At 37.5% G+C, this 23,453-nt stretch overlaps 1 protein-coding gene across 1 annotated transcript; it reads left to right on the top strand.

The window, feature by feature from the left end:
• The first annotated feature begins 609 nt into the window (after positions 1 to 609).
• On the top strand, positions 610 to 20,110 carry TMA16 (translation machinery associated 16 homolog). The gene is given in 8 exon segments (XM_037377543.1): positions 610 to 711; positions 1,784 to 1,896; positions 8,582 to 8,619; positions 9,410 to 9,494; positions 10,525 to 10,673; positions 17,463 to 17,505; positions 19,137 to 19,268; positions 19,270 to 20,110. Coding segments are annotated over 8 exon segments (618 nt in total). The 5' UTR covers positions 610 to 708; the 3' UTR covers positions 19,325 to 20,110.
• The last annotated feature ends 3,343 nt before the right edge of the window (positions 20,111 to 23,453 follow it).

The following is a 23,453-nucleotide window of genomic DNA, read 5'->3' as shown; positions in this document are numbered from 1 at the left end:
GCAGGTGTGAGGAAGTGCCGGCCGCAGCGGGGCTGGGACAAGCACCTGCCCCATGGGCACAGGGGACGTCGCCTGACCCCGCCTGCAGGTTCCTGCCTTCCATAAAACCTCCATCTTGCACTTTTACAGTGTCCCAGAGAGGTGAGGTTTATGGGGAGGGACAAAGCCTGTCAGCCTATGTGGTGAAGTTGGCAAGAACAGGGAAATTTAGGGGCACAAAGCGTTTTCTGAAGCCTGGTGAAAAGTCACATGGACCAAACCACAGGAGGACTGGTCTCCAGAGCTTCACCTTCAGTATCATGGAAATGAATTAGAAAACTTGGCAGAAAAAGAGTCTTTGGCACCTGAAAAGCAAGAAGTAATATGGCCTAAAGATTCTGTTGGGTCTGTGATGCTGGGAGCTGAACGATCACAAATTACTTTCCATAGGCCCGTGGTCTGGGCACACAGGCCTGCTACAAAGACAGCAGTGGAGCAACTCTACAGCCCGGGCCAACCTGCACCTTCGTGCTCTTGCTTTGTTTCCGGGGGGGAAAATCCACTCACGCTCGCAACAAGTAACGCTGTACGGCGGGGTAGGGAAGGGGCAGTCAGTGGAGCTGCTGGCAACAGGCACCGCCTCGCCGCGGAACGCCAGTCGCGCTGCTCGCGGCGCCCGCCCGGACCGCTGTGCCTGGTGCACCGCGGCGCGGAAGGAGGTGGCTCGCCATGGTGCGTGTGGCGGGCCGCGGCCGGGCCGGGGCGGGGGCAGGGGCAGGGGCGCCGCAGCCTCGGCTCCTGGGGGTGGCGGGGGTCTCCGCAGGCGGCGCCCCGGGAGGGCGCCCGAGCGGCCCTGCCCGCCGCGCGTTGCGTTGCCTCCCGCAGAGGTTTGCGTCGGTGTAGGCCTTCCCGGCAGGGTGCGGGTGGCGCGGGCCGCGGGGCCTGGGCCTGTGGCTCTGCCTCTTGAGATTGCTTTACGCGTTCAGGATTTTTTTTTTTTAGAAAAATTTTCAGAAATTTATTTTTGCCCTTTTCCTTTTCTTTCACAGTTCTAAACACCAATGTTACCATAGATAATATGATGTACTAAAGTTCTGTTTACTGATTGCTGTTTCCTGCATCACGTTTGCACGTCTAGCCTCCTGCTTTTAGCTGTTTCTTTTCAACATGCTCACTTTAAAGAATTTAAGTTGCGTACTATTTGCTAAAGCCTTTCAGTTTTTTTCAAATGCTTCCTCACCAAAAAGTAATGTAACTTGAACTAGTGTTACAGTATTTTTTTAATTTGTGAGTAGTATTCCTTTGCTGTGCAGTGTGAAAGGCTAAAGGAGGAAAACCCCTGGCTGCTTCCTCATGCAAAGCATTCCCATGGTCTGTGGGGAGGGACAAGAAAATCCTTTTTGTTGCGTTGTATAAATTACAGACTGCCTTTGTCAGAAAACCTAGATGCAATGATAGGATAGAAGCTTGAATGGGGATATTTATAGCAAAGGTATGGGGAGGTAATCTTAGTTTCCTACCTGCACATTCTACGGCATAGGTATTTTGAGAGTAGTCACTATGTAAGATTTCTTAACAGTATTTTCTGCCCTCCTTTGTTACAGCATGTACCACGATAGAGTAATTTTATTTCTTATTGAGGAGGGTAAGATCTAACTGGTGGAACTAATAAGCTGCTACTTTAAGGGCTTTCTGAGATACTGGTGCATGACCTTGTAAGTCTTTACCATGCTGTATGCTGCTATCTTCGCTTTAATGTTTTACTTGATTTTAGTAATGTGTAGTATCTTTGATTTCTTTTCAGCCAAAGTTAAGAAAAACCCAAGGAGGGAAGCATGAAAAAAAGGTTATCCATCCTTACAGCAGAAAAGCTGCACAGCTTGCAAGGGAAGCACACAAACAGGAAAAGAAAGACAAGTAAGTTGACTGTGCAAAATCTGTGTGCAGACCAAAGGATAATACCACAGTAGATAGTTTTTGTTTGGGGGGAGGCTGGTGGTGGAAGGGAACTGTTACGTTGATATAACCTTAAGATAAAAGAAAGACCTATGTAACTGAGTACTGTTGGGCCTTGTGAGCTGGAAGTTTTACATTCATGAAATCAGCTTATACAAACTGTATAGTTCTGCTACTAGATTTTTGGTAGTGTCGTTACAAGTTAGGTTTCTTTTTATCGTAGCACTTTGCTTTTTGTAATTTGAATGGCATGATGCTGGTGATTTCACATGATGCTTAGTCACCTAGTTTGACTTCACTGCAGGATTTAATAATCACCCTCGTTAGGGTCTAGCTTCTGCTGAAGTGCTGAGTTCATAGAAAAGAAAACCTGGAAACCTTCCTGCAGAAGAGAGGCCTTCTGAATAAAACTGATTAGTTGAGTCCTCTTTGGTGATTTTCCTGCTGTTCCATGGCAAGTTTGGTTTTCTGCTTTTAAGTTTTACTTCCCCCTTCCACAGAGGGAGAGGATAGCTGAAGAAGACTGGCCTTTAGTTTTCATTCTGTCACAGCTTACTAGTTGATACGCTATGATTTTTTGTTTAGAAAGGTACTAAAGTAAACTGAAAGCATTTTCTGTCACAGTACGCTGGTATTTGGATGGATCATGTGAGCTAGGCCCAAATACTCATTGTCTGCAGGTGTTATATTGGGAGCTCTTGGTACAATTGAAATGTTCCTCGGAGACTGCAGTTTAATGGCTGGGGGTGGATGTACAGCCTTATCCGCAGCAAAGTTGTAATGTTGCTCTAACTAGAAGGGGGCCCTTTACTAGCATAGATAGCTGTATCGTGTAGCCTCAAGCAGAGCTGCTGCAAGAATTTACAAATAGCACATGTTGAGGATCAGGCAGTTTCCTAATGTGCAGAAAGTTTTCCCTGCTGCCTCATGTTTTGTCTGTGCTCTCTGACTACTCATGGTAAGTAAGTTTTTATTGTAAGTTATTTTCCTAGTGCTAATTGACTTTGTCCCTTAACTCTCTCATCTTGTCTCTTAATGGCTGCTCAGAGCGCTTAATCACAAAAGATAACTGAGTCAAGCTTGATTCTTAGAGCTTACATCTGTGACTTTGCCATAAAGAAAAACACACCCAAGAAGACTTACTGAGTGGAGTGGTGCACTGATTACTCATGATGACATGGCACACTCAATTAAATCTTTTAGTGATTGTCTATGTTTAGAGTTATACTGATACACCTGTGCTGACATTTAGAGTACTATTTCTGTTCCACTTGCAACAGCGAGAAGTTGGAGCGAAGAACTCCCACAGGAATTGTATTATCCCGTTTAACTTGATTAAGATTAGAGGATGTGGATTGCTATCCATTTCTTTAGGGTCTGTTTCTTGGTTTCTGCCTTGATTTCCAAGCTACTGCTTTTCCAACTTACTATTTCAAGTGTGAGACCACTACTCTAGGCTGATGGTAAAAGATGTAGCCCTTCATTTTGCATAGGGAAACAGTTTCACCAAAAGTAGTGTGTCAGTCTGAACCATCCAAAGCGTGTTGTGATAGCTAAATGATTTATCTATAAATAGGTTTTCTACATCTTGCAGTTCTGGGTCCTAAATGATTAACTAGCATTATTCATAGATGTGCACTTTGTAGATCTCTTTTGTTGTGATGTTCTAAAAATAATTTGCATTAAAAACATCCTCCAATTTTCTGTATTCTATTTTCTGTACTGTTGTGGCTTGAAGAACAATTTAACTTGAAAGACATGAATAATGTTGATGGTTTGGTTTTTTTTTTCCCTTTACAAGACCTGTTTTGGATCTTTATTACCTTAATGATCAGCCTGTTAAATCTTAAGATCTTTAAGGATATGTTTAAAAACAGTCCGTTTAGCCACTAACCAGTCTTTTTAATGTAATTACTTAGTTTTCAGTTTCTTTACTATAATGGTGAGGTTTGGGTTGATTTTTCAGAGCTCTGAAAAAGACAAGATAAATTTCTCATTCTGTGGATGGAGGAAAGATTTCCACTCCTACACTCAGTAAAAAAAAGTAGCCCACACCAATTTTGTTCTTCCTCCTGGGTTTTGCAGGTCTATTAAATGTCTTCTTTTAGTGGCAGCTGATAATACTGAATAAATGCACTGACATTGTTGCTTCCAAATTTGTGACTTAACCGCAATAAATTTACGGAGGACTTTTTTCACTGGAAAATGACTTACTGAAATTGAAATATTTGCAGAAAAGATTTTGCCGATTACTTCTATTTAATGACATGCTGTTCTCTTGTTGGAAGGTTAACGTGTCCTTTGGTGATAATAGGAGGAGCTGTCTGGTAATCTCTGCAGTATATTCTTTCTTAGTCCCATCTGTAAATATGGTACTTTTTTGACTAGTGCTTCTTATTATATAGAAATAAGTCACCTTAAATGTGGGGAAGGCCCAAAACTGGAGGCAGTATTCTCAGTATGATCTTGCCAGCCCTGAGTAAAGGGGATAATTTTTCTGTACAGGCTAATGCACTTCCACAGCATGGGAAAAACAGATCAGAGAGAGACAATGAATCTAGGAAGTTCGTACAGTTCATCTGTACTATTAAGCTGTGGATTTACTTGCTAGAAGATGCTGTAATTGTGGTTGGCTATATTTGTTCAATAATACTTTTTGAACATAGGTACGTTTTATCTGCTGCTTACTATTCAATACAAAGGCATTACCTTGGGTGTACGAAGCCCTTGAATGGCATGTTAGTGGAAGGTGAGAATGTCTTTTGTAGAAGCATCAGTAAACATTTGCTTTGGTTTTGTGTGGTTTGTTTCTTTTGTGTTTTTTTAGGGTTTTTTTTTTTTCCTTTGAATTTGGCTGGGAGCAGAATTTATGACTAGAGACTGTTTAGGCCTTCTGTTTACTTTTCAACTTTTCTATGTGATGGAGGAAGAGAAGTAACTACTGTGAATGTTCCTGTTTTTGTTAAACAGGAAAGGAAATTGCATTTATGTATGAGATGTATCTTTTGCCCAAACAAGACAATAAAAAGGGAAGACGCTACTTACAAGGAATTTCAATACTTCAGGAGGGAGAAATTTTGCTCTAAGTTGCAGAAGACTTCTACAGTCTTCATTGTCCAGATACTCTTTAGTGCAAGCGTTTTCAACTAAATACAACAGTAATAATAAGCTTATTGTCAGCAAGCTGTGGCTGGACTACAAAAGACCAATCTTGACCATAATAAGAGGAAAAAGACCAGTTGGTTTTAGAAAATTGATGACAATCTTAAGTCATCTTGTTCACTTGAACAGCAACTTTTTCTTGCCTGCATCCCTCTTCTCAGTTCTCCTCAAGGTCTAATGAATATCAACAAATTCCAGTGCATTACTACCATTTTATTCTCTCTTAATCTACATCTGAATCCTTATTTGTGTATGCTCTGTTAAATAATTAGAGATGTTTTTATGAGACAGCAATAACTGGTTCACTGGTGCCAGTAGAACACTGCTTTTTCTACACTTTAGGAAACCAGACCATAATGGGATGTTCCTGGAACTTCTTTCAGTAGTGATGTGCCAACAACAATCATGTTTTGTTTGCAACTGCTGAAATCTCTTTTTGGGTTTGGTAGCTAAAGCTGATCTAGTGATAGTTTATTATTATTTCCGTTGCTTTCCCTCCTGAATCAAAATACACCCTTTCTACTCGGCATATATTTTTAAATTTTTTAGAAGTTTGTGCATTTTCATTACAAATATAACAGTCTAATACTGTCATGCTCTGAGATATGAGAGCTAAGGAGTGTTTATTGTATTTCTTGATCTGGCATGAAGCAACCCCTTAGGAGTAAGCAGTCACCTTAAATTACCTCCTTGTGGAGCTCTTAGTTTCTCCTTCCTTTCCTATTGTCTCACCTCCTAATCTCCCTTGAGCCACTGTGCTTCTGCTGTTTGCAGTAGTGATGCTTTGAGATGTGCTCTTGCAGAATCTTTATGTGGAACTGAAAAAATACTAGCCTTTAAAAGTACTTGTTTTGCTTACAGAAATAAAAACATGAATGGAAAAAATTAGAATTTTTAATTTTTATAGAGTGATTTTCATATGGAAGTATCCTAAAACACTTAACCAAGTCACTAATTGGTGCATAAGCTCACAAAAAAAGCATGCCTCGGGAGAGAGATAGAAGGTATTTAGCAACCTGAAACAAGGAAATAGGTCCTGTCAACCATGATTATTTTTTTTTCCTAGTAAAAGAGCCTATCTTAGTTCTCAGAGCCATCAATGGCATTTGTATGTGTGGCTATTATGGGGGGAATACTGAACTGGTAAACTGATTTGGCAGGTATTTATTCATTGTTAGTATTTAGAGTAGAACAGTTGAATGCAGTATCTGAGGTAGAGGTGCTGATGGAGCACGAAGGCTTTAAGTAGCTAGTAAACATCAAGAAAACTACTAATTGTTCTTATCAATAGTTGGTGCTTAAGCAGATGGTTTTTGGGAGGCTGATGGAGGACAAAATCATTAAGAAGCAACGGCCTGCCACAAGATTGTAGCCCTGCCCTCACCCTCTCTTCCCCTTGTGCAAAAAATGTTCCTTAATGTGTGGAAGATGGGAGGAACTTGCATTGACTTGGCTTATTTGATTAATCTCCCTGCTAATACTGTTGTCTTCTAGCAGTCATCAAGGTGAGTTTTTTTTATAAAAAGTACAAGAAGGTGACGTCTGATCCTATCATTCGTGATTTCTCATACTGAAATAAGTTGTGTACACCTAGAGACTGATGGGTTTTCTTCCAGAAGGAAATCCTGGTTATACACTTCATTGCCTTGGTGAATAAGTGATCTCGTGACCCTTGCAGGTGCAAACGGTAATTTGTGGTGTTTTAAAGCATATGTACATGACATGAATTATGATTCTAATCAGGCAGCTTTTCTAGATGGCGTTGTAGTTTTCTCCATGGCGACGCTTTGCAGATGTGCTCCACTGGCTGTGTTGCCATGCCCGGTTTGCAGCAGGAACTGCTGCTGTGGAGTTCCACTGTGTGGAGTGTGTGTCCTTGTATTGGTTGCTATTACCATGCAAAACTCCCTGCTCTAAACCCTCTGTAGGCTACCTACCACATTTTTTATCAAAAACATCTTCTACAGCTGAGTTTTAAAGCTGACTTCTAATCTAACTCCTTTTTCCTTTTTTTTTTCACACAGTCTCATCCAGGTCTGTCCTTTATTTAACCCATAGGAACAAGAGTAATTTTTGTTTTAAGTCTAAAATCTTTAAATTAATTGACCACCTTAGGGTTTTTTTGGCAGGTATAATAAAATCAACCCCCATGCTTGACCTCTGAAGACTTCTGCATTAAAAATGCTTATCCTGGATGCTGGGATATCTATAGAAGTAAAAAGGTTTTTCTTGAATGCGTTAGTGGAGTTCTTAGCATGCATGCTGTGCATTTGCTTTTATGTGGCTTTGAGACAGTCTTGAGAGGATGAAATACTCCTTGAAAAAGTAATCTTTATTTTAATAATGTAGGTTTTTGGCCAAGTGACACAAATATGTTTGTCTCTGGAAAATAGGGCTTTTTATTTTGATTTGAATTTTTGTGACAGATGACAAACTTCTGTGCTCTGAATTACTTCAGTTGACTCAAATGTTCATTGAATTCTGTAAAGTACAAGGAATGTAATGAAGGAGCACATTAGCTTTGAACAGTGTTGAGTTTTGGTATTGTATGTTGTCTGTGGTATCCTTCATGATTTTCTTTATCAAATTTCTTAAAATGTCGGTTTTGTCAGAGGCCCTTGGATATATACATTGAACATGCATGGCTAACGTTTTTTCCAGTGACAAATTTTGTACTTAGCCCAACAATGTATTATTTTCCTTTCTGGAAATAAAGTGACATTCAGCAAAGTTCATTGCTGCAGACTGAATCGGAGAGCTTCAGGACAAAACCATGTGAGGCACTGTATTACCTGTTAGAAAACTTGTGTTCTCTGGGAACTGCTCAACAGGATGGGAATTAATCCCACACTGAATTGTGTGTGCACATCCCATACAGTACAAAAAGTTTCAAGTATCCTGACAGACATTGAAGTGGGGTTAAAAATACTTTGTGATGGATTTTTTTAATCTTTTTTATGAAGTTCTTAATTTTGGTTTCTTAATGCGTTAACTTTTACTGTTCACTAAGCACAAACTTTATTACAAGGTTATTAAATATTAGAGTGGTATTTTTCACACTGTACGCCTGATTTGCAAGAATGCAGTCTGGTGGAATCTTTTGTTCTTGATGTCCAAACTCATTACATATACCAGCAGAATATTAGAAACACTTAATGAAATTATTACAGTGCCTGTCTTTATGAAATTCCTTTTGTTAGGCTCTAAGAAAAGGGTTGCATCTGAATTTCTTCCAAGAAACTGTTTAACTTAATAGGTAAACTGGACAAATTTCAGATAGCATTTACCCAAAAGTAGAATTTTTAGATGAAGCAAAATAAGTTTTACATTGTTCTGAATTTGGCAAAGATTTCTATTTGAAATTTTACCTTGACTTTCATTGTGACTCCAAAAAAATGATTTTTGGAGAAAGAAAAATGAAAGTAATTACTTGTATTGGTCCTCATTCCTGACTGACATACCTTTTTTTTTTTTTCTCTGCTAGGTTGAAGACTGACAAAGCTTTGCGTTTGAGTATCATTGGTGAGCAGAAACTTCTACTACTCAATGCAGCATTCAGCTTTTTAGCATAGGCTTTAAGTTTTACCAACTTCATAGATACTCCAGTTAGAATTTTTTTTTCTATAGTCTGACTGTAATCTTAAAATAGACTGTTGAACTGCTGAAATATTTGTGTTCACTCAAGCAGTATATACAGGTTTGAATTTGGGGCTTGAATTGTATAGCTGTATGTACAGGCTTGAATTGTACAGCCTATTCTTTAGTCAGTGCACATGACAACAGGGCAGTGTAGACCAAATGAGCTGTACGTGTTTTTATTGTACTCGTCTCCCTGGTTTTCTTAATTGCTGGTAAAAGAGGATGATGCATATATAGGTTAGCAGGCACATTGTGCTAGCAATTAAATTCAGAACTTTGAGACATAACCTGGAATATTTTTCTCTTTCATATGATTGACACTGTTCCTTTTCAGTTTAGTCTGATTAAAAATTGTGATAATCGGAACTCTTGCTGAGATGCTGTGTTGGTTTTTTCACCTTGGGGCCTTCCTAAGTTTCCATCTTAAGCAATCGATAGAGTGATATTTTAAACACTAATTTCCACTAAAGCAAAGCATAACGTCTTTTTTCCTATAAGGAAGATTGTTTCTATTACTGCTGCCTTCATACATGGTACACACATTATCGGGGAGTCTACAATGCCATTCAGAATCTTGAAAAATGGGGGGGTATTTCAAAAACTCTGAAGAAATTTAATCTGTGATGGTGCTACAGTGATGGTGTAATCATTAATGTTAAGTTTATTCTTGCAGGAGAAAAATTGCAATGGTTTCAAAGTCACCTCGACCCCAATAAAATTGAGTACACAAAGAAGGAAGCTGGTGAATTAATTGAAAAGTAAGACTGGTGTTAAAAACAGGATTAAAAAGATTAATTTGTCTTAAAATAATGTTCTTAAGTAAGATCTATAAAGTGATGATGACATGGAGGACTTTTTATATATTATTGTTAATAATATTGAGTAGTTGATTTTGTGGCAACTGAGGTCAATTATATATTGAAAGATGTATATATTCACATTGGAGTTACTGAAATCGTGGTGGTTTTTTTTTTATTATTTGAGTATTCTCTGCTTTCATAGTGTGTAGAGGACTCAAATGATTTGGACAGTAATGATTGCATGGATTTGCTAGTTGGGTTATTCAGTGACAAACGCACAGATTTCATTCTACTGACTTTTTATCCTTTAATTTTCTTGGCTGAGAAGATTAAACAGTACTTCGTGCGTCAATTTTTAGGACAGGAAATACCAAAATTGAATTTGCTAAGAAGAAACACAGTTATTTCTGTGCTGCTGAATGGATGTGCCTGTGGCTTGTCACCATTTTTCACCTGGTATCTGAACAACATAATATATATGTATTCTTACACAGATGTACTATGTCAGAAGCTCTGACACTTCCTACACTGAAACCTGTAACTGCCAACAAACACTAGTGGTACCGCAAAGGCAATAAAAGCTTACTTTTTGGATTTGGGTCGGATGTAGAACACATGTCAAAAAAGTACTTTACAAGTTGTTGAGGTGGTGAAATTCAGCAATTAAAAATTAGGAATACTTAGATTTAACACTGATCTTACAGAGCAGGTGGGTTATAGTAATGTGGGAGTTTGGTTTTATGCGAACATAGTTTCTTAAAAAAGGCAAGTATAAAACCCCTAATCCTTCTGGAAGCTGCAGATAATTAAAATGAAATTCTAAGTGGAACTTCCACTTTGAAGATTAAAGTAATAGTTCAAATCTAAGAAACATTTCTGGTTTAGAAAACAAATACAATTAGTAAAACTACTTCTTAGATTATTAAGGTAATTCTGTTTTGCAAAAGTTTTGCATGACTGCAAAATAAATGCATTTTATTTCTTTCAGTTATATGTGTCGATTCGATGCTGAATTGGAGCAGATTGAATTACAAAACAGTATTAAAGGTAGACAAGGAAGACAGCATGGTTCACGGGAAACTGTCATCAAGCAGACCATAGAACGTGAAAGACAACTCTATGAAGGCTACGGAATGGGTACGTAAAAGCATTTCAAAATAATCCTATGGTCACACCTTCTCCTCCTGCTCACAGTGCTAGAATCTAAGTGAAAATTCTAAGCATTACCTTTATTTTTCTCTTTAAAGGAAGTAACTAACTTGTAGGTATTTATGCCTTGCAGAGGAGTTTGGGAGGAGGGGCAGGATGAAGAAAAGGAGAAAAAAGATGGTGGAGATCTGACTCCTATTTCTGCTTTACTACTTTGCCTTTGTGCATCTTCACTAGTACTGCCTTTTTAGTGTAGGCATGTAGAACATGAGGATTAATGCACCTGTCTCAAATAACAAATTCCGGTCAGTGGTGTGCTTGGCCCTTCATTATACACAAAGTATTTTTCATCTTGAAAGTGCGTTTCAGTGGGTGTGCGATTTTTAACATGCATTAGTGTAAAGTTTTTATTTATGTGGGGAATAACCAACATTGCTTTCTTCACAAATTACTTATGTTTTTTAGGTAGGCTTTTGTTGTCTGGACTTGTGCCAATGAAGTCTTTATGCACAGCTTTCTCTAATGTTCTTTTGATAATATACAAACTTAACTGTTCGTGACAGAGTGGTTGTAGGGTTCATGAACTTGGAAAGAACCAAAGCCTCTAAACTCGTGGGCCTAAAACGCCTTCAGAGAGAGACCTGTCATTCCACTAAGGTTGAGGTATGTTTCATGTGGGAGGACGATTGCAACAGTAAAATTGTAGTACTGATATATTTCCAAAATTTGAATATTTCTGGAGTTTTCCCATTAAAATTTAGGTATTCTAGGAAGAAATCCTGGGCTATTGCGACACATCTCTACTCTACAGGCTCTGACCTATAGGCATAAATGATAACCCGCAAGTAGAACACATTTTTTTCCTCCTGTTCTCCTTGGGCAAAGGAGTTATGCTGCTTTATTTAACTTACTGGAGATGAGGTGGAGGGAATGTAGATGCTCTGTGTGCATGAAGGTCCTAACGCGTAACCTCTTAATAACCAAAAACCCACAAAAGCTCCAAAGATTTTACATTAAAAGTCTTGTTAAGAGCCTAGTTGAAAGCACTTTGAGGTTTTAAACATGCACCTTGGCAATTACCACAACTTTGAGTAAATTCTTAATGCCAGATACTCTTTTTGACTTTTTTTATTACCATTTTTCTTCCTTTGGGATAGCCATCTATGCCAGCAGATTACCTAATGAAATCTTCTGAGGAGCAGTCGTGTGAAAACTGCAACATAAGCATTAGAGCTGAAAATTTCCTTTTAAGTTCATAGTCTTTAAGAAGAAACACTTAAACTCTTTTTGAAAGTATTTTCTAGTTTTGGAGGTAGTACCAGATGAAAGCTACTACATGTTAGAGAGGGAAATAGAAGACTGAAAATTTGATAGTTGGAACTAGGCTGAAGGGAAGCAGCAGTCATCTGGTGAAATAAGGGAGAAAGACAAAGGGATAATGAAAGTGCAGAAAAGCAAAGGGTTGTTTTGAGGAGCATCAAGTACAAAATAGTAGTGGTATTTGTGGTTTTAGCTTTAACAAACAAGCATAGTGGAGTTGAGTGACAAACGTTTAGCATGGAAGTGTTACTCGGACACAATCAGTCTTTCTAACAGTGAAAGTGTATCATGGAAGATACAAAACCCAGCAATGTAGCTTTTTTCGTATCCCAACCACAGGACAATGTTGGGGTTGTGTCATAATCCCATTTGCCCTGATTTATTGTATCAGTAAAGAAAATGAATGGCTTTAAAATTTTGCCAGTGCTACTTAGTACTTTAACAACCTGCAGTGGCATACATTCAGGACTATGTGTACGACTTCATGCATAATCTTGGATTTCTTAGAAGGCGGCAAAAAAAGTCACAGGAAAATAAATACTGCGAATGTTATCAAATAGCTCAGTTGTAGAAAATCTCCTTTTTGGCTTTGCTTTTAAATTTTAGTTCTTCCTTTTTTCCTTAACTGCTTTGCTGGCAGTAAAAAAAAACCAACCAAAAATGCAGTAGGACTAGATAGAAAAATGTCAAATGCACAGGCACAACATAAAAATAAAGAAGAACCCAGAAATACTGTAAGCAAAATTTGAGGTTATTATAGTATTAGTAAGTAAAGCATTCGGAGAGCATGGTGCAACTTCACATATTAAATACACTGTTAAATCATTCATTATTTGTTATCACAGCTGCTGCAGGTTTTGCTCTCTGTCTAGGACAGTATTCATTCAGAGAAAATAGTTGCTGCTAAATACTGTAATTAGAGACTGGGGATAAATGGAAATCAGCTGGAAACTGTGCTTTTCTACTCTAGCTCATTATTATCCCTGGAAGCTGTGGTGAGTGGAGCTTTTATAGCTGGCTTAGTATTTGTTGGGGTTTTTTCCCCCTTTTCTTGAACTTAGTTATTTCTTGTATGCCTGTGCATTTGTTATGAAGACACTACATGATAGGAATTGTTTACATTTAGGGAAGTCTCCTAAAATTTGATATTGTGTGTATATATATATCAGATATATGTAAATGAAATATTAATTCTTCGTTACTGTTTTTTTTACAAAACTTGTAGATAGCCAAAAGCATAGTAAATTTTAATCTTTTTTTTTAAAAAATGTACCTATAAAGGGAGTATTCAGTCTGTCTGTGAGGTTGTTGAGTTTTGTTAGCAGCTTCTTGTCACTTCCTTACTCCTTAAATATATCTACGTTCATTTTACCGCAGTTTTCTTCCTGATGTTGTCCTTTGTATTTATTTTTTTAATCCGGTCTTACATGTTTATAGCAAAGCTGTTGAAAGGGATTCCTACGTATTTACAGGATATGCCCTTGGAACTCAGAGTTGGCGTGCTTTCAGTTGAAAAGTATCATAATTATTGCATCTGAACATGATACATTTTTGATAATTTCCTTCCTTGCGTGTGTTCCCAGAAGCATAATCTTAAACTTGGGGGAAAAACAGTCTTTAAAGCTAAACGCACCAGTTTTATTAGTTAGTTTTTGAAACTTCAGTTCATGAGGAAATTGATTCAGTTTGAATGAAATTTGTATCATTTGCATGTATCTGCTCGTGTAACAACTGTACTGTTAGCTGCTGTTTTCTGTAGTGATTGTTACTGTGTAACTGAGTGGTTCTTTGTCTAAAGAACATTTACATTTTCTAACATGCTTTTTAACTTCAGGCTGCAGTATCATCCTTTGACCTGACTTGGGTGTTTCTCTGTATGACAGTTCTAATGTATGTGATATATACACAGCCTGTAATCTGTGCAGAGCACTGTCAGAGCAGTGACATTTCAGTCCTTGTGAGATTTTTGCTTTGTGAGAGAAAAATGGTTGCTGCTATGAAGAGCTATCATGTTTTTATTAACAGCATACTTCTGAAAGAAAATAAACCATCTCAGCACGCTGTCACAGAGCACTTGGTTTAAAATAGTGCTGTGGGGTACAGCTGTAGAAGGGCACTCTGACACTAGGATTGGCCTCTCTATCCCCTTTTCTCTAATTGTGCTTTAGAAGCCCTCCAGTTCACGCCTGTGCATAGAGGCAGGATCAGTTAGGCCTACAGCTGACAGAAGCATTTTGCTTCTGATGCCCCTAAGAACTTTGAAGTAATCTGGTCCAGTGCTTCTCCATCCGAACAGTTGGAAAGGTGCTGACTTTACAGTATTTTACTCAAGCTCTGTGTTATAAATAAAGCTCAGTCACTTTGTCTTTTTCCTTGTTATGAAATGGTGTTAAGCATGAGCATCTTCATGACAGATTTTGAGAGCTAACATGCTGTTTGTTCCTCCTTAGGAAAACAAAACTCACTCTTCTGTCTGAAAGAGAAACATGAAAAAATGCTTACTTAAATTTTTCACTGCTGTTTCATTATAACAGGAGTTTTTCCCATCTTTAGTTCAAAAAAACACTCTCCTGTGACTTAACATTTTAAAGCAAACCAAGAAGTTCACAATTGCAGCAAAACCCATGACACTGGTGCATGCTAAGGAGATACTTCTGGGTAAGATATATGTTATTAATCTGCAAATACAGTGCTGCTGCAGCTTTCAATCATAATTTAACAGATCAGTTATTGTGCAGTATGTAGTGACTTCATTTCTACACACATGAGACTGGAGTTCTGTTCCTAATCCAGCAGCTCCGTGATTTGTATTGTATAACATACTGCAAACACACACTAAGCGTAACTTAAAGATTTTGCCACTGCCAAAGCAGTAAAGATGGATTCAGTGCCCAGTCTTGGCTTGTTACAGAATCTCCCCCCCTCAGAATGCCTGCTTTCTCAGGACATTGGTGAGCCCTGGATGACAGGCTACATAACTGTTAGAATATTCTCTTTGGACAAAGGCCTACATAAGTTAATAAAAGCCATTAAATGCTTTCCGAGGTGTTTTTTTCAACAACAACAACAAAAAAAAAAAGGCAAGTGAAAAGAATTCAATTGAAAGTCTTGTCATGTAGTCGTGGTTCGTCTGAGAATAACAACAGACTGTATGTGCTTTGATAGAAGGAACAAATATAAATCTCACATGTTCTGGGGAGATGGCCCAAATTAGCATGGTGCCACTTCTGCCAAACTCACTGTTTATATTACTAAGCTCTGTCCTGGAAGCAAACTGAGTAGGCATTGCTCGTTGTAAAATACCTGAGAGAAGGGAAGAACTTCTGCTGTGGGTACTAGGATGTTTCAGCGTTTGGCACTATGCTGCCAAGAGGAGCTAAAGCAGCTGCAAAGAAAGGAAGAGGGACCATGGCTTTTTTGGGAAGGATGGACCTAATGTGGTATTTATGTTTATCATAGCAGATTAAAAAAAGCATTAGGTAAATGGTCCTTTGCCTTTCCTTGCTCAGCTGTGAGCAGTGTCACTTTATCTGTTTACCAAGAAGCAGGCTGCAGAAATAAGTGTAGTTTTTAACAAACAAAAAAAAAGCATATATTACTGTTCTTCAGTTGGTAACCTTATAATCCAGTGTGAAAGGAAGGAATATTTCTCTGAATAGCAAAGACTGTCTGGCCACAAAGATAAGTGACAGGTATCATCATCCTACGTTCTGTAGTAGCAAAATCATCTATAGTCCTGCACTGATAGCATGATCTGATTTATTAGCATTAAATTGGGAAAACTGGTAGATGAACAAAGGCAGAACTGTATGTTCAGGGTTTGCTCAAGAACAGTATATGAAGTGGCTGAAATGTCACATTTTTAAGAGCTAAAATAATAAAGTGGATTTAATGTTACAGAGGTAGCAAGCATTTTCCTTGTTGAGAAACCCGCTAGCTGTGAGATCTGTACACTTCATAGTAATGAGGTATTTTATACTGTGCAAAGATTTCAAGGCTCCTAAGGCACAGATCTCTGTAAATCAGTGAAGATGTTAAACAGGGGTCACTTGCAATACTTCAGGACTGACCAAGAAAAGCATGATGCTGAATCAAGGCAAAGCAGCTTAGGCATCCTAGGTAAAATTCTGCACGAGTTTATAAACTACACATGTAGTAGGTGCATTTTGGCTACTCTGGGGAGGGACTCTGTCCCATGTGTCTCTGTACAAGATGTTTGCCTGCCTTTTTACTGCCAAAGATAATAAAGATTTGTTGTGAATATGTCACTTCTGTTAGTGGTGAAGACTGAAAAGTTTCAGTCGTTAAAACTTTTGATGCTTGTTTCTGTTCAACCAAGAGGAATATCAGCTTATGAGAAGTCTACTTCTGTCTATGTAAATATCATGCTGCATTTGCTGCAGTATTTAACAGGCATTTCAGTGACTACAGAGTGCTAGTTTCCCAGCATTGAGTGGTTTATAGAACAAGTATTTAACAATGGGAACTATAGTTCCCATTGGAGTGAGAATAATTGTTACCAAATAGCCATTCTTTGCTCTCAGACTGTCTTACTGCAGGTGCAAGTAACTAGAATTATATTCCAGAATCCAAGAATGTGTTCTGTTTAAAGATCAGATGTCTTGCTGTACTCTTTCCAGTGTTTATATTTAAAAACACACACACACATCAACTTGTACTGAATGGTAAATTTTAGGAATTGTATTTGACTGTTTGTTGCATTTTTTTACTTGAATTATCAGAGTTACTTTCCTAACTCTACTGCTGATCTGTCTTGCTTGCAGTGGTGACCTAAGTTCTTTGAAATTTTTTTCCAAAACCATTTCAAAATTCTTATGGATCACTTAGTACTCATTAATACAGAGTGAGGCTTATATATTTAGGTCAGCTTCAAAACTAAGCTTTCTTATTTTACCTTTTATCTGTTGTGCATCTTTATAGTAAGTTCTGCAGAGCAGAATTGTCTTTTTATTACCTGGGTGAGTGTCTCTCTGTTAAAAACTAGCATAACAAGACCTTGATCTTGGTTGAGGATGCTAGTTATGCTTTTAAAACAAATAATAAATAATTATTTTCCCAGTTTCTTCACTGAACTTTTTTTTAAAAGGGAAACTTTAGTTGTCTAAAATTTTGCGGTTTCTCAGATGTGTCAGTTTAGAGAAAATGAAGCACCCTCTTTTTACTACTTGTCAGGATTGGATTTTCAGTAACTGGTACGTTTGAATTCTGGAACAGTTCATAGGTGCAAGTTCACTTCTTTTTCTTCAGCAGTGGAAGGACTTCCTGTTTATATTTTGCTCTAGAAACTTTTTTAGTATGAATTTTCATTGTCATTTTCCTGGTCGTTTAATCTCTGAAATAGTAGGTTCGGTCCTTTAGCTCACATTTCCCTCTTTGAAATGAGACTCCCTTGAATAGTGTAACACGTCTAATAGAATTTAATTTCATTCCCATTAGAAATACCAGACATTATGAACAGAAAGCATCTTAAATTTTTCAGGTAAGTTCTTTGTATTACCACTACTGATCTGTTTATGCAGTACACTGTTTCTGAATTTAACATGTTCTGTGTCTTTCCTGAAAAAAAGAATTTATGCAAAACTGTCATAGAATTTGTCATTTGGAAAAGCAGTCAAGAAATGCTGTTTCAGCATTTCTTGGCTGTCACAAGCTACCATTAAAAATGGGAAGGGTTAGAAAGCTTCAACAGTTAGAATTCCATTTCTGTAACATATTTTTTTTGTATATTCTTAGAGAATATTTTCTCTTTACCTAAAATTCTGACCTCAGCTGTTCACTCAAAAAGGATTAGCACTTACTCGTCGTGTTTAAGGATCAAGACACAGATCTAGTGAGAAATGGAATGACACTGTTTTCTAACCTGGAATGAGATTTCAGACGGTAATTGTAGTCATATAACACAGCGACCCAAGTTCTTTGTAGTCAGAACTTATCACTGAGTAACTAAAAGAGCACTAAGTTCTTATGTTTTCTAAGATCCAACTCTGTGTGGTACGGTAGTGTTTGTGTGTATATACTAGTTGAAATTCTCAAGCAAATTGACAACATGCATCTATTAAAGATTTGGGAGCTGTGAAACTTGCTGCTAGCTCTTCTGGGCCAGCAAGCCCCTGTGCCTCAGTAATGGGTTGAATGAGCACTCTTGCTGACAGCTCTATCAAATGAGGTACTTTAAAGGAAAAACCCAAGACTTACAAATGCTGATGTTGCAAGGAATGATATGCCACTGACTGCTAGGGGTGGTATGTAGCCAGGAGTCATACTCTAGGCTGCTGGAGTAAAGCCAGAAATCTTGAAGAGGCAGGCCTCTGTCTGTTGTGTTTATAAATACACGATTGACGTCTTGTACTGGGACATCTGGTGGAAGTGGTTTTGTTTTACTACCTCGGTAATATATACCTTTATTACCTTTTTATTGTCTTAATATGGCTATCTTATAATTGGAAAATACTGTCTTAGCCCATGAGAAAAATTACCATGAAGTGTACTTAACTGTAATCAAGAAAGCACTCTATTAATTACTGGATTTGGCTTGTGGCATTTAAATGAACACTTCCTCCTTCATGCAGCCTTTTGAAATTATATAGTTACCATGTGAATTAATGTTTACTAACATTTTGTGTCCCCTTGAAGTATGTCATACAAGATGCTAACAGTTACTGTACATCATAATGAAGGCACTTTATGTACATGTGATATTAGGTCTGCAAATTGAGCATTCAGATGAAGAAACGCATCCAAACTGCTTTTCCATTGCTTACAAGACTGGGAGTTTAGTGTGTCAGAGCTGAAAAGCAGGTGGCATAAAGTAAGAGAGGATACAAAATGTCTGTAGGAATAAAGTGATTCATATTTTTTTTATTCTGAATGTCAAATCGGAAAGTACTTAATTCTTCACAGAGAAATTACAGCTGCTGTAGTGTACAAGATCAGGTGAAAATTTTGGTGCTTATACTGCAGTGGGATTTAGAAAATCACTGAGTGTGATTTAGAAAAGCAACCTTACTTGTGTTAGCATCTTTGTGAGGAAAGGTGAATTAACTCTGCCATTCCTTTCTGCTTTTTCTATTGGTAATTGGTTCTCATAACTTTTTTTTTTCTTTCTTTAAGAGAATGGGATGGTGATCTGAGGAAACTGCCAAACATCAAAATGAAAAAGCTGTCAGCTACGGATGCTGCTTGCACTCACCCTGAGGTGGCAGATGTGGAAGCTAAAGAAGAAATCAGTAAAGCAGAAGAGGTGGCCTAATGAGCACCAGCTGAAAGAACTGAAGGGAGTTGTAAGAAACCTGTTTTAATTATCACTGGAAACAAGAATAAATTCTAGCTATATTTTAAAAAGACTTTACTAGTTGCATTTTTTATATGAGCTCACTGTGTATCTGTGGTAAAGGCTAAACAGTATATTGTTGGGTAAAGCTTTATATTGAATAAAAAATTTTGAATATAAAGAAATACATAAGATCCTTTGTGCCCTTACTTCTCATAATGTACCTTCTCTTTAGGATGCAGGCTCCCAAACTGACAAAGCAATTGTAGTTTGTATCTTGAAATCTTGACTTGTTGAGTACCTCTTCCCTGGTCATAGAGTAGTCAAGAATCAGACACCTGTTAAGAACAGTTTGTGGTTGGTAATGGCAAGAGTGTATGTCATTTAGTGTATCAATAGCAGCTACCCTGGTGAGCAGTGAGGCCGGCTGGTGGCAACTTTTATCCATCTCTTGTGGTGGTGGCTGGGATGTCTCTAGGTGTACGCAGTTTTGTGGAGAGCAGCGATAGGCCTTGTCTCACAAAATCGTCTGCTGCATTACATGAAACACCTTGGGTGTAAGAAATGCTCTCCCATTTGGTAGAATTGTATGTGGAGAAGATGAGAAACACAGAGCATAAATCATAACTCTTCTCTTGTACCTTCTCTTGTCTGAGAGTCTGTGTCAGGAACAGAGAGCTGGAAAGACTTCAATAAAATATTGAGTATTTTATATTTTGTCAAGAGAGTTTGAGAGAATTGTACTGTGTTCACCAGTGTATTGAAGAATTCAGATCAGAGGCTAATTAAAGTCCCTACAGTCTGTTTTTAAATATATCTTTTGTCTGTATTTTTTTATTTTTTAATTATTTTTTAAATTATGAAATTATGTTGCTTAGGACTTAAATAGAAGGCTTGCTTTATGAAGCAACTCTTTAGATGCCTTTAAATGTGTCCTTCAGGAAGGTTCTTAGCAGATTCTCACTTTTAATACCGTAAAATAAAAAAAAGGGGGGGGGGGGGGAAGGCAAGGGCAAAGCCAGGGATAATTCCACTTTTATTTTGTGTGAATTTATAAATCACAAAAAAAATCCTTATTAGAGCAGATCAGGTTGCCTGGGCACAGAAGTCACAGTTCAGATGTACTGTCTGTACATGTCATAGCAGTCACAGTTCAGATGCCTGTTAATTATGTGGAAATAATTATTCCTGGTAGATGATCTCCCTAGTACTTGATTCTCTGTACAGTTCTGTGTGTTAAACACAAGACTTTGTCATGGTAAATAGTTACGTGGGTTTCCCAGATCTCTTACAGATACCCAGGTGAGTATTTTCTTGGCTGTGTACAGTGTTACTGATGGTGCTATTCTGTTAACATCTATATTAATTTTTCCCTCTTTACAAAATAGGCTTGTGCTGTCCTTTCATGTTTTAGGAAACCAGTCTGTTGAGTTAATATAGAATTAACTGTTGTCCTCCTTAAATTAATCTGAAGAAACCTGAATAAATTTAACAGACCTGAAGCATGTGGGAGTGATGTGTCACACATCTTCAGCTGGACCAGTCAGACCTGGCTGGAGGTCTTACCCCCTGACACCAGCCGTATCTCTAGGCCATCATGTCAGTGCTTTGTGTTTCTGTTTTAGAAATAAGCGTGCTGAAGTTCAGGGCAGGCCTTTGATATTTTTTTTAACTTTGTTACAAATTGAGCTGTGTTGTAGAATTCCACCTTTTTATTTTTAGGTATTTTTTGATTATTAATCATTAGAATTTTGATTTATAAAACCTGGAAGTGTTAAACTCCAGTGAAAGCTGGGCAGAGTAATTGGTGAGAATTAAAGCCATGTATGTGTGTGTTCAGTGCTTTGACAGATTTTTGCCTTTCAGAAGACATCTTAAATTTTTGGTTGTATACAATGTCTGATGTGCTTTGAAATTTTAAGTAGAAACATTGTAGAAAAAGTCACTTTCCCATCACCTTGGGTGAAATACAGAAGGAAAATGAGCAGTAAGGTAACTAGAAGGTGTCACAAGTAATGACAGTATATTCGGCTTACATCCTGGTGCATGCTTTAAAAAAAGTAGTCACGCAAAGTTATGAAGAATGAGATGTTCTATATTCCTTGAAACAATTCAGTTTGGCATTATAAAAAATAACAATTATAAAGTAATTATTATTATTATAAAGGAATTATAAAACAATTATTACTTGCTTGGTTGGTGTGATAGTCAAATACTGGAAGTGATTTCCTTTTTAACATTTGTTATTCACACTTTTAAGAACATGTTTACAATTTGGACTTCGAGTTTATGGATTTTGTCCCTTGAAATCCATGTATTTACTGCTTGTTTAGCTGGCTTTGAAACTGTCCCGTTGACCTACTGCGTAAGTAATGAAGAAAGAACAATTTCTGTGTGTGAACTTTTTACACTGAATTATCAGAAAAAATCACACGTAGCTGACAGGTGTTCACACTTGAATTGAAAAGTAGTCTGGGCTTAAGTTGATGATGTGCAAGACCAGTTTACCAGGTAAGTTTTGTTGCAATGTGAAAGAAAAAAAACCCAAACCAACCACAAAGCAAGCTATGTATGAATATATTGATTTATTTATTTTTCATTTCTGTGCTCCAGGTTTTTTATTTATTTTTCATTTCTGTGCTCCAGGTTTTTGTGCTGAGAGGCCTGGAGCAAGGGGATGCGGAGAGTCTTTTGCCTCTTACTGAGACAAGATAGTAGAATCTGCTCTGTCATTTTGATAACCCAGTTGTGCCTGTGCTTTAAAGCCAGCTGTTACGGTTTTGTATGTTGATGAATTTTCTTCCCTATGGTGGAAAAAAAGGATGAATGCTGTCAGGAGTTTTGAATTGTTATTCTGCTTCTTCAAAATTAAAATCTAGAAAGCTGCTGCTATTAAAAGTGGGAATGGGAAATATTTATGTGATGTTCTCTGTTCTTAAAAAATTGCTGTAGGGGATACCTTGACATTCTGTTAATTTGTAACTAAGGGTTACAGACTTTAATTTTAAATCCTCTACTATAATTCTTTGTAAGTGACAGGGTTTTTTCTACGGTCTAAAGATTAATTATATGGAAGACTTACTTGATTCTTAAACTTGTTGGATGTTGCATCACAATGTCCCTCTTTTTTAGTGTTTAACTGCAAAGTTGTAATAGTTAATTTCTGTAATTATTTGGGCTCGTATTAAACATACAAAACTTCAAACAAAAAAGCGATGTTTTAACATGGAACTTAGGTTAAGAACTTTTTTTTTTACATGTACTTTCTAATTTGTTACATTGTATTTTGCAGTGTACTTACTGAGGTATACTTTCATTCCATCCAGACTTCTCTAGGGAACTGGCTGAATTACATTTAGACTTTGAGTAGCAGCTAAGTTATTAGTTGTGCTCTGATTCTGGGACTTAACTCTGTTGATGGTCTCAGATGGAAAAGAACCAGCTGGTTTTAATTCCAGTAGCAGTATGATTTTTTTTTTTTTCATGTAAACAAAGCAAAAAACAAAATGTGAACAAAATTAAACCAGAAAACACTATCCTTCTCAAGGCTGGTTGTATGCAGTAGATTAATTAATTTACAGTTCTTTAGTGTTGGAAACTAACGTGACTGAATTTATGGAACTCTTCACCATGGATTTTCAGTCTGCTCCATAAAGTTCCTTCTAAAGGGATGAGACTTCCAATATTTGTGATGTGGAGAAACAAGCACGCAATCAAGCACTTAGCCTCAGTATTGTATTTTTCCTTTTTTCTCTACCAGAGTATGTGTTGGTCCATATGGAACTCCAGTATGTGCAGCGAGATGCAACAAGTTGAAAAGGAAACATACATGAACCATTTTCTGAGCCATTCCTAAGGTTCAAGGAGTATACTTAAGAAGTGTCTTGTGTGTGATATTAATTTTTTTTTGTCTTTGATTGCAGTAGCATATTAGCTCATCTCTGTAATGACACTACCGTATATGAGGACCGAGTCTGGGATCCAAAAGTGTGTGAGTCCAACTTTTAAAAAACTTTTTTTGCTGAACACCTGACAGATAGGAAAGAGCAGTAAGAAAAGGACATTACTGCTTTTTTAAAAGTTCTCTACTTAAGGAATCCTCCAGGCTTAGTTTTCTAGTAAAGGGCAAAGAAACACCTGTGCTATAGAAATATGTC

Source organism: Falco rusticolus, chromosome 1, assembly GCF_015220075.1.
Source record: "Falco rusticolus isolate bFalRus1 chromosome 1, bFalRus1.pri, whole genome shotgun sequence".
NCBI lineage: Eukaryota > Metazoa > Chordata > Aves > Falconiformes > Falconidae > Falco > Falco rusticolus.
The sequence above is the reverse complement of the archived record's forward strand: the minus strand, read 5'-3'. Positions and strand labels throughout refer to the sequence as shown.